This window comes from Ambystoma mexicanum, chromosome 8 (genome assembly GCF_040938575.1).
Source record: "Ambystoma mexicanum isolate Mex_15411 chromosome 8, UKY_AmexF1_1, whole genome shotgun sequence".
Taxonomy (NCBI): domain Eukaryota; kingdom Metazoa; phylum Chordata; class Amphibia; order Caudata; family Ambystomatidae; genus Ambystoma; species Ambystoma mexicanum.
Window position 1 is genome coordinate 1,091,342,852 of NC_090929.1, and position 12,070 is coordinate 1,091,354,921.

The window sequence follows — 12,070 nt, forward strand, 5'->3', positions numbered from 1 at the left end:
TTCTTTTGTGCTTCTCCTTTCTTGGTCCTTCTTACCAACCTTGGTGGGGAAGGTCCTTGCTTGACTTTGGTCTTTGGCAGGAATCCTTTGGGAAGCCCGGCAAGGCCTGAGAGTCACTGGGAAGACATGAAACGAGGGAGGAGCCTGAAACTCTGCAGACCTTTGTCTTCTGGAATGCCCGCCTGGATCCAGTTCCAACTGGGAGGCTGACTATCCTGAAAGGGCAGCCACCACCCAAAGTTTGAATGATGCATGACTGTTGATTGGCTGGATTCCTGGATAAAAGGTTAGGATCCTGAGACAAGACAAGTTTACCACTGGAACAGAAGAACTGAAGAAGACAAGAGACGTCTGCAGCCTCTTCCAGCAACCGGAAAAGCCTACTGGAGTACTGCTGCTGTTCTGATCCTGTTCTAAAATGGACAGGGAAGCTTTGAAGAGGATAACTTCCTCCCTTGGACTGGTGGGCATAATTAGTTCTTAGACGGCCTTCATTTCAAGCCATCCTACGATGTGCTGAAACCACCAATACCCTTGCACCTGTAGCCTGATTGCAGTGCATAGTCTTTCCGTGAACGAACTCTCCTGAAACTTTGATGGGCTTCTTCCTGACCTTCACTGGAAAGATCCCCCTCCAAAGTCTGTTCTTCAGAGTGCAGGACTGAGCAAGCGAGGTAAATCGTTCTGACGAGAACCGTTCTCCATTGGAGTCTGTGAAAAGGCACCAAAACTGCAGACCAATGTTGGAACATGGAGAATACTTTGCTGGGAGTCCTTTCTCTCGACTCTGCTGCAACATTCCTTCCAGTGTCCCCCCTTTCGTCACCACAACCAAGGAACAGGAGACTGGATCCACCGCTGCAGCCCCATGAAAGAATCCAGCTGCATCTTCTTAATCACTCGTCAGGTACTGTGGGACCCGTGGTAGTACATACCTTGAGTCATTCTGTTGCTGCTTTGTTGCTGGAGTGCTGATTCCGGTGTTTGGGTGTTCGCCCCCTTACCGTTCACCCAGGCCTGATGTTTTGTGTGCCAATAGGGAGCCTTTCCCAAGGTCCCTGAAAATGTTTTGACCAACAAAAGCCCTTTACTTGTAATTGATGAATCCTCTGCATCTGTGCCGTCTCTGCATTACCAATCCGACTTTGAAGAACTCGTGCCTAGGTTGGAAAGGACAGCTAATGCCTGAAGGCCTCTGAAAAGAAATGCAAGTCTTTTAAAGTACTGACCTGATATTGTTGGTGTTGCTTAACCTTTTTATTCCAAAAACACATTTTCTGAGGTCTTGTAATAAGTGATTTTACTTACCTTTTTTTATTTTATAGCTGATTAAATCAACTTTTCAAATTTATAACACATATTACGCTTATTACACTTTTCAGTTGTACTCAAGATTACATAATAAAATTACAAATGGACAAGAATTAGTAAGATCAAATAAGAAGACTTAATTTACACAGAAAATCAGAGTGTATAAAAACCTTTGAAATAGTTAGAGACGAAATCACGGTTATTTCTTATAAAATTTCATATGGCAAAACAACTTCAAGGAAGTGCACTAGAGCTTTTATCACTGTGAATTACGTGCTAGAAAATAAAATTCTCCATATCTGATTTTCATGCATTTCCTGTTTCAAATTTAACAAGTTGGTAACAAATGTGGCTCGTTGTTCATTCAGATTGACACAAGTTACAACCAAATGCTGTAGAGTTTCCCTTACATACGGGGATTCACAGAAACGACAGAAGTTCATATTGTTTGGAATGCAGTTACGCCTAACTAAAACTTCTCTGGTAAAATATAAATTTAGTCCAGGAGGATTCTAGCTTGTGAAATCAAATTCGACAGTTTAGACTGAAGGCTCACATAAATGTTATCCGTGACCGTGTTCTGTATCACAAGCCCCAAATATTTATATTCCGACTACTGCCATACATTCCTTTTGTATGAACCAAGTAGAGTTTTTAAATTTCATTTTCCTTGTGGCCTACAAACCATAATTTGGGATTTATCCAAATTGACTTTGAGATGATTTTTTCCGACATAAATGGAAAGGGCTGAAAGTAAGTTCTGAAGACCCTTGGGAGTTTGTGATATAAGAACTAAGTCGTCAGCGTACAGCAGCCAGGCTATACACCGACCTCCCAACTCAGGGGCATCAGAAATAACTTGAAGAAACATTTTGCCCATGTCAAAAATGAATAGATTAAAATATTGAGGCTAAAATACAGGCTTGCTTAAGACCCAAGTAAGTAGGGAAAGATGCGGACAAGAGACCCTCTAGCGATAGCCTCACACGCATAGAGGTTTCTGTGTGTAGGTGAATCACTAGTGCCAAAAGCGATGATGGACAGCCAAGGAGTCTTAACTTTTGAAATAATAAATTCCGATTTATGGAATCAAACGCGGTCCTAAAATCGATAAATGCAAAATATAAAGATTGCTTCCGGAGAGCGTACTGAGCCTTAAGCATGTTGATTGTGATATTAGGAAGGGTGCCAAGGCCACTCAAAAATCCGGATTGAAAAGGATCTCTCTTTAAACAATTTTTTGTCCGCTTGTTCAAATCCCTTAGAATTAAACGACAGAAGATCTTTCTGGGCACGTCTAGCAGGGAGATGGGCCTGTAACTAGCCGGATTGGCCCGTTCACCCTTCTTGTAAATGGGGATAACGATGGATTGTTTCCAGGAGGCCGGTATATTTTGGGTTAACAAAACATTCTTAAAGATGAGATATAATATGTTAGCCCAAATGTCTGGAAATTGTTTCATTTGTATATTTGACAGTCCATCTGGACCAGGTGCTCCAGACTGGCTAGCTTGATTGATGAATAATAAAATGTCATCTTTATCAAAAGTGAGGTGGAAATTAAGTTGGAGGTCAGGCTTATCTATGCTGGTGTTTTCTAAAGGGGCAGCATACAGGTTGGAGTAATAATTAACGAACGTTTCTTCGTTCACATCGTTAGTTTGAACAGCCACCTGATGGCCTGCAGTCGCCTGGTTTATGATTTTCCACGATTCAGCAGAGTTTTTATTAGCTAGAAGTTTTAGCATATTGCTACCATCAGATTGATATAATTTGGCCTGCTTCCCTCTTAACCAATTCCTGTATCTTGTTTCAATAAGAGTCAGGACCATAACTTGTTTATCACAGGGGAGCTTATAAGCCTCCCTCTTTTCTGCCCAACCTGATATTTCTTGGTTCTAATTTCATGATTGAAAATATGCAGATGAGGTGTTCGTTTTTGTTTGAGTGAGAGATGTTGGTTGAAAAAGCTGCATTAATTCGTGATAGACTACCTCGGAACCCTGTTTCCAAGCCCCTTTACACTTTAGCTGGGCGTCATAACATGACCTAAATGCTTCTAATGCTGACTCCGACCAGATTAATCTATTTCTAGTCGTATTTATTGCATAGGAGCCCATAAGATAACCTGGCTCCCCTTGAGTCATGTCTGGTTTAAGGCGCCATGTCGCATTGAGCATGTTATGATCACTCACTTCCATATCAATTACTTGGAAGGTTGTTACACCATCATATTTGCATTGACATAAATATAGTCAATAATTCCTTTGCTAGAGCCTCGGTGCCATGTTGTCTTAGGAGGGAAGTCTCCAGAAAAGGAACCATTTAATATGGACAAGCCTCTGGACTTTATAAAGCTTGTCCATTTAATGAGGCGTGTTGTTTCAGATTTACGATTTGGTCCCAAGCAATGCAAATTTAAGTCCCCGGCTAGAAGAATCGATTCCGAATTGCCATCCAACATAACAAGATCTACAGCTTTGTTCACAGATACCAGAAACCTGTCATCAGTAATGCCTACGGGATTCCAATACATGTTAACTTACCTTTTGAACTGTGTTCAATTAACTGTATAACTCTTAAATTATGGTTTACTCACCTATAGTATAGCATTGGTTTTCTATTGTTTATTAGTTTGAAATAATACTAACCTGAATATAACTTTACCATGTACATATAAAATAAATAACTATTTTACTATAACCACAAGTATGTATGTTTCTTTGGGCCTATGTTATTTACTGAGTTCAGTGTATTTGTATTAATTTGTCATTAATATAGCACCTTACTTACCTACAGCTCAAATCTCACTCCTGAGCAACCAGGCTTCTCTCTACAATACAACAACCTTCAGTAGTTGAGGCTCTGTATTCCAAGGGATAGTTTAAAGTCTTAACACAGTTAGACTTTAGATAAACTGTCCTAACAAGTATCTGAAAATGTGTATTAACAAGGACACCACCTGGCCTAGCAGTTTGGTCTGGGCTGCTCCCATTGGTGGCAGTACCCGAGTGATTTGCATATGGCTCGACTCCTTTTACAGTGGCACAGACGGTCTTAAAAAAACCGGTGGTGTGGAAGGTTTCCCAGAGCAGTGGCAGTGGTTCAGATTAATTCAAAACCTTCCACGCATCAATTTATTTGGTTGAGTATATCTGTCACATAATTATCATGGTGACAACAAATGTGAGTCTTGAGTGTACAAAATAAGCCAATTGGACCTTTCTTGATTGTGAACAGTGGATTTAGGTCACATTTTACTATTATGCTTTTTTTTGTTTCGCCAATCCTCCTTACACACTGCCAGAATTCAACAGGGTAAGCCACAGTTGATTGCAACAGTTTCTGCAAAGATTGTGTATATGTTAAATCTAATTGTTTTTGCCAGTACCTTTTAAGTTCGACTTTCCATAGTTCACAAGAACAACCACCCACCCTTGCTTGTTTTTGTCATCTAGATACAAGCCTTAAGGATGGACTCTTTCATGAATTTAAGAAGTATGGAAAGGTTACTTCTGTACAGATACATGGAGTGTCGGAGGAGCGATATGGACTGGTCTTCTTCCGGCAACTGGAAGACCAAGAGAAAGCACTTATATCATCGAAAGGAAAGCTCTTTTTTGGAATGCAGATTGAAGTAACAGCATGGATGGGCCAAGGTAAGGGCCAGGAATTTTCAAGGGGGTCTTGTTAATAGTTTTCCCATTGCTACTATTGAAATGTAATTTATTGAAAATCCAGACTCTTTATTATTTCACCCAACAAATATTTTGGGAGTATTAGCCGTGCTGAAGTGCCTTCATTTGGTGGCTTGTAGAAACCGATCATCTGGCTGTCTCAATTTTCCCAGCTCAGGTTCTTATGCATTCAATCAGATGATCTATGCTGATAAAAGGTTAATTTAGGCATGGGTTGACAAGTGGTATGGTGGAGATAAGGGGCTGGTAGGAATGTTTAAGGGGTGTCTCAGATCTCTCTTCTATGCTTACCACCACCATTTAATCGATTAACTAGATGTTAGGAGTGAATCAGTGGGAAGCTGTTACACACCATTCAACCTCCATCATACCTCTACAACCTGTTCTCAACTGTCATTCATGGTCAAACACTACCCTATAGGCTTACTGCAGTTGAAGTGGGGATCCCAATTAACAAGATGATCGGGATTCATTGGTTTCCTAATGCCAGTGATTCAGATTTGGCCTTTTATTAGCACCCGCCTCCTTTCGTCTGGGACGTTTTGTGGTCAGCATTTTCTTGCATTGCTTCCTGTAGTGTTGTATGCTTTTCATCGCTTTATTTTACTTCTGGTCTTGTAGGGGAATGAGTCTTGTACATTTATTTTCAAGAACATATGCACCCTAATTTCCTCTGGAAATGTGTTCGATGTATTAAAAAAATAAAAATCAATTGATGTGGCGTTTATCCAGAAATTATATTTTGTGTTCAAGGCAAATTATTTGCTCCATTAGCATTCCATGTATAACATGGCCCATATGATACTCTTAACTGAAATCAAATGGTATGCTAAAATTACAGAAAACCATGCATTTGAAACATGTAATTTGTCAATGAATTGATAAACCATTTATTTTGTATTTTTAATGTTCAGAGGAATAACTTTCATTTTGTGTGAGAAGTTGTTGTATTTTCTGCTGGCTCATTGACAACAATCTGTTTATTTGGAAATTGGGCACAAGCTTCAGCCTTTGGATTTATGTCAGCTATTTTGGACAGCATTGTATACACTTATATAATCATTCTTTATTGGTTTGTGATTGCCAGTGTGTTCTGTTATGTGGTTTCGAGTGTTGCTGTGTTGGGGAGATCCTGGTATTACAACTGATTCTTGGGTGATACCTTTCTCAAAATAGGTTCTCTCGGGAGGGTATTTTAGAATACATCTGTATGAAGCAAGGTTCTAAATAATTCATAAGAGAAAGATCATTATTTTTTTAACCAAGGAATTAACTTTGGTGTTGATAATGCTGAGAAGTAAAGGGACATGAGAAGCAATTGGCTGAGGTTTCTGCTATCTTGCTTATAACTGCTGTCCCCCACGTGCTCCATCTACTGCTTCTTCGGAGGTCCTCTATTGGCATCTGTTAGAAGGGATTTTCAGATTAAGCAGTGGTGTGTGGTTCAGGTTGGCCAACCAAATCAAGGTTATCCACACTTGGTATAACCAAACTGTGTAATATTGACTTAGCAATACATCTGGAACTTAGAAGAGCAGGGATTTGGTATGTAGGTACAATTAAAACACACTGCCAAGTATTGAGAGGTCCACACAGTTCTATAAAAATAGAATACTAGGCCAAAACGCATACAGGTAAAAGTCAAGTAGCCCCAAAAGGGGCAAAGGGCTACATAATATTTTACAATTTGTTATAGCGCCAGTGCAAAGCAATAACGCAACTGTTTTAAGTAAATTGGTGAAAGTAAAATGTTAAAGCAAATAAAAACATTATGCATTCTAACTATAAGGCACTTACCTTTAAAATGTTTAGATCCTTCCATAGCGAGCCAAGTTAAGTTCCACTGGGCTTAGGACGTCTCCCTGTAGCAAGACCTGGCTCAAGCCAACAAATTCTTTTTTTCAATTCTAAAGCACATCTTTCAAAATCAGTTACTGAATTCCCGCTCACTGAGGTGGTTCCCAAGAGAGAATTCTCAACCCTCCTCCACCATACCCGTAGTCAGGTAAGGACTCTTGCATAGGAATGGACTATGCACCAAATTAATCTGTATGGGGGCAGGGGATGCACCAAAAGTGGCGAATACTCTGCTCCTGAACCCTGAGTCACAAAATTTGGTAGGCCTTGCAAAATCTACTTGACCATTCGCATAGATGAGTAGTGATTGTTAAAGGTATTTCTACCATGCACCGTCGCCAACGGAATTGGTCCCCAGGCGCTCGGGCAGATCTGCAAACAAGAAGGTGGGGTAGGATTAGTCGGGTGAAGAGGGAGTAGGAAAGTGAGAAAGGGGATATCCTGTTGGAGGTTTGAGTTCGGTTTTCACTGTGTGCTGAGCTTGGGTGTGAATATTGTATTGATGCAAGTCCTCGTGCTGTTGGTGCAATTTATGTGTTTGAGTTTGATGCAGTGTGCTGAAGTGTGTGGTTTGCTTTGCGAGAAAGTGGTTGTGTCGATTTTTGTGCGAGCTAAGTATGCAGAAATTTCAGCCTTTGGGTTAGTGGGTTATCGGTCTTAGTCCTTATAATTCTTGTTCTATGTATCCGGTTGTCCTATGGTGTAGGCATATTCTTTTTCTTTCCCTGTCCGTCTAATTGTTAGGAGTGATGGCATGGCAAGTTCCCAGCTGTTATTTTTGACCTTTGTGTCCCAGGTTGGGTCGTGCATTGTCCCCCACTCTGGTCTTGGTGCTGTACTTTTACAATCACTGGCATGCTTCCCATCTATTTCCTGTCAGTGGTCCATTGCTGCCTGTGTTTACTTTGTAGGCCAAGGTGTTATTGATGTTTTCATCCTTACCCTTCCATCACAATCTCTCCTTGATCTTTCTTTGGTATGATTCTAGCTCATCTATCCTTCAGTTGGTAAATTCATATGCCTTAGATTGTTCTTCCTGATCTTCTGTTGATGGGTGATAGCTTGGGGAAATATGGAAGATCGGTTTCCTCTCAACATTGTTTCAGCTATGCATCTGCTCCCATATGCATTCTTTCTAGTTATGGGGTGAAGAGCCAAGATGTGAGGAGTTTTCTGAATAGGAGGTGATCTCTTGTGCTAAGTATGTTCATTGGTAGCTCGTTCCAGGTTTTTGGGGCGAGTTGAGAAAGAGGATCCTCCAAATTTTCTTTTGTTGTATGGTTTTGGTTCCAAACCGATGTCGCTGCTGGATCTGATCGGGCTTGCTGGGCGATGTACATTTATTTTTTCTCTTAGCAACTCCACGCCTTGATTGTGGATCGCTCTGTGCGTCATGCACATTGATTTGAACTTGATTCGCTGTTTTATTGGTAGCCAGTGTAGCGTTTTCAGCGCTGTGTGATGTTCTCTTCGAGGTAGTTTGCAGTCTGGCTGCCACATTTTGTATGTGTAGGAGTATTTTTAGAAGTCTTTCTGGCAGTCGTTCTGGCATTCCCAGATATGGGCTATTGGTGTAGTCTACTTTGGACACAAAAAGAGAGGTGACGTGAGTGTTTTGTTGATGAATGACGTGAATGGTAGGATCCTTTTATACCGCTCGCAGGAGAAAGAAGCATTCCTCGATTAGAGCATTTACTTGTGGCTTTAGAATAAGTTTGTTGTCCATCCGGATTCCATCAGGTTTCACAGGTGGCCAAAACTGAGGGGGTACAAGAAGGTATCACCACTAGCCAACCCCACTAATAACTCATCCCTCTGCTTGCACCTCTCAAACGCTAAACTAAATGTAACCATACCTCTATAGTACATCACTACACCGCAACAACTAAACAAACCATACACAGCCTCGCACAACAGCACATGACAACTACCGACCGAAAATTCACACCTATGCCCTGTGAACAATGTAAACCGAACTAAAGCTGCCAACAGCACATCACAGCTCTTCCACTTTTTTCCCGCTCAGTCCCACTACCCCCACCTCCACCCCCCCTCACACACATTTTAGCCTCTTGCTTTTCCGATCCGCCAGAGCGCCAGGGGTCCACTCAGGTGGTGATATTGCATGGTATAAATATCCTTTAACATAACATATCCCCTCCCAGAAACGCCACCACCCACAAGAATAAGTAGCTCCCAGAGTATTTTTTTCAATTTCCAGCACTGCTTGCAACAACATATGAAGTACCATTTGCTTGATACCTGAAGCCCACCCCCGCAAAATCCCTGCCGAAGATTCTGCATGTGCGCTGAGTTGTTGTGCCTAGAAACACTTGCGTACAGGCGCGTTATAAATGCTGTATCATATCATTGGGAAGGGATGCCCTGTCGTGCAGACTTGATTTTGCTGGCATTAGAACATGGGCTCCAGGCAGACCCTCTTCTCGGTGGAGAGCAGCTATTCCAGGCAAATTGGGTCCTCGGCCACTAACTAGTTGAAGAGCTTTCAAGTGCCAGGCTGCTATGTGTGGCAGTCTGGTGTAGTGGATGGAGCGGTCTCCATGATGCTCCGGGTACACTACCGAAGTCCATAGACTGCAATACACAATTTTAGGTTGGGGCCTGACTGTCGGAGGTGGAAAATCATGAACATGGTCTTCCCTAGTGGTGGTTGAAGTTGGTGCAGAGGTCCCTACACGACTGGCCTTGACAATGCTTATTCCCAAAGTAGAAGTTCTTCGGCTCTCCTCAATAATTCTTTTTTTGTCCTCTTTCTCTGGAATGTTAGTTCCATTTGACAAGCTAAAGAATGGTTGCAGCCCCTCTTCATGTTCGAAAAACCTAGCCTGAGGCAGTCGGAGTCCACCAATGGGAAAGATCTGTAGCATTCAGACAGGTAGTGGCTATCCAGTCATGGACAGCCATCTTCCTCATATCTGCTCAGCAACACACTTCACCTGACTAAAGTGGATTGTGATCGGGCTGTTGTCTTTAAGCTCTCCCGCCCCTTCCAAATAGTTCCACACACACAGCCAGTCCTACAGATAAGGGGTGTATCGGCCACTTATACTCCCTAAAAATAGCAAATACTCCCAAAAAATAAAAATACAGCGTAAAAATACTCCCAACAAAAATGGGAAATGGACACATTAGAGAATGCCCTCGTTCTGCCATTATGTTTGGACCAGTAGTACACTGAATGCCACAGAAAGAAGCTCTACTATTATGACTGCCTGGTCTGAGGAGAAACAAGTGTTCCTTTTTAATGAGCCTGTATAACTTGGTGCAAAGAAATATTTTCTTTTACAGGTAAAACATATTTTTACTCTTATTAAATACTCCCACTGGGAATGGAACTTACTTTTTTTACTATGTAAAAAATCGTTTTACTCCCAACTTTAAAAAATAGAGAGCAAAACACTTTTTAGGACGGATAATAAGCAAGATGGCACATAAAACAGCACTTCAACCACATGGATATGAAAGATGCATACTTTCATATTTCAATGTTGCCAGCACACAGAAAATATCTAAGGATCATTATAGAGGACAAGCGCTATCAATTCGAAGTCCTCCCCTTCGGCATTACCTTGGCGCCAAAGGTGTTTACAAAGGTCCTGGCAGTAGCGGCTGCACACCTGCTCAGACTATCCGTCCCGGTTTACCCTTACCTCGAAGACTGGCTCATAACAGGGGACTCTTACGAAACATGCATATTGAATACTCAGAAGACCATAGATGACCTGTTCAGTCTGGGATTCTTCATCAACAAGACAAAATCCAGCTTAGACCCCAGTCAAGTCGAGCAATTTCTAGGGGCTCTAATTCAAACAAAATACTGCCTCATCTTCCCCTCCAACAAGAGAGTTCAGAACATGCTTTCTCAGATCCCTCAATATGTAGCCAGTCGGGAAGTGACGGTACGCAACGCCATTTGCTTGCTAGGTATGATGGCGTCATGCATGCGTACCATACAAGAGTGGCTTAACAGCCAGTGGTCCCAGGCCAGCGAACAATGGGAATATCTGGTAGTTGTCTCGCCAGCCCTCGTTCTCTCTCTGCATTGGTGGTCGAGGGAAAACCTCTTGAAGGGGAAAACATTCACCACCCCAGCAGTAGAAGCCCCTCTCACGACACTCATCTCTCACAGGGTGGGGGAACTCACCTGCTTCAGCAGACCGCGCATGGAGTGTGGTCCCCACAAGTAGCATCCAACCATATAAATCTGTTAGAGCTGCTAGTGGTATTCAAAGCACTGAAGGCCTTTCAGACACCGCTACAGGGGAAGACCATCCTGGTACTGACAGGCAGCACCACAGCCATGTATTCCCTAAACAAACAGGAGGGAACTATCCAAGCTGTTCCAGAACATTTGGATGTGGGCTCTCAAACACAAGATTTTCCTACTGTCCCAACACGTTCCAGGAGAACTCAATCTTCTAGCGGACATGCTCAGCAGAGATTTCCCACTTCTTGTAGAATACGACTGGCATCTGCACGAAGACATTGTCTCCAACGTCTTCACAGAATGGGGCTTCCCAGAGATCGACCTGTTGGCAACTCAGGAGAATGCCCAATGCCAAGACTACGCCTCCAGGTACCCCCAGAACTGCTCCAAGGGAATGGACTCTGGATAACATGGTCAGGGAAATTTGTCTACGCTTCCCTACCCCCAACCTCAGACTCCCTTACTCAACAAGATGGTGCACAAGATGCACCAAGAACCAGTTTGCCATGAACCACCGTGCTCGCCTCTTTTGGACTTCGTGGTCCATGATGCGCCGCAGTGTCTACTCCGCGGTCCTACCAACATGACCGAAGCGCGTCTCGCCATTCCTCTTACTACATTCAGCTTCCTAGAAAAAGACCACGCCTACGTGGCGCCGCGCGTCTCAACGCTACTGCTTGGTGTAGCTAGACGTGCGTTCCGAAGTTCGCTTCGCTCTCCCAGTTATTCCTTTTTCCTCCTCCCTTCCTGGTATCCAATTCACCCTACCCTTGCCCCAAATTTGTGGACTATTCCTGGAATTTACCTGCTCCTTCGGGTCCTTCGTCTGCTTCCTGGTTCCTCGCTCGGAAGCGGTACTGTTCCGTCAGAAGGCTGCAACTTCACGCTGGACTCCGAAGACCCGCGCCCAGGCTTGTACAAGTCCCGGACAGTAAGGAAGAAAGAACCTACCTCCAAGAGTGTCGCAAGAAAGGAA

The 12,070-nt window shown here is 42.8% G+C and overlaps 1 protein-coding gene across 2 annotated transcripts in view; it reads left to right on the plus strand.

Moving 5' to 3' along the window:
• Window positions 1-12,070, plus strand: part of SPEN (spen family transcriptional repressor) — a 633,803-nt gene that overhangs the window by 277,088 nt on the left and 344,645 nt on the right. For both annotated transcript variants that reach the window (XM_069611090.1, XM_069611091.1), the window contains exon 5: window positions 4,770-4,970. In XM_069611090.1, the coding sequence (XP_069467191.1) occupies window positions 4,770-4,970 (201 nt within the window). The remainder of the gene's footprint in view (window positions 1-4,769; window positions 4,971-12,070) is intronic.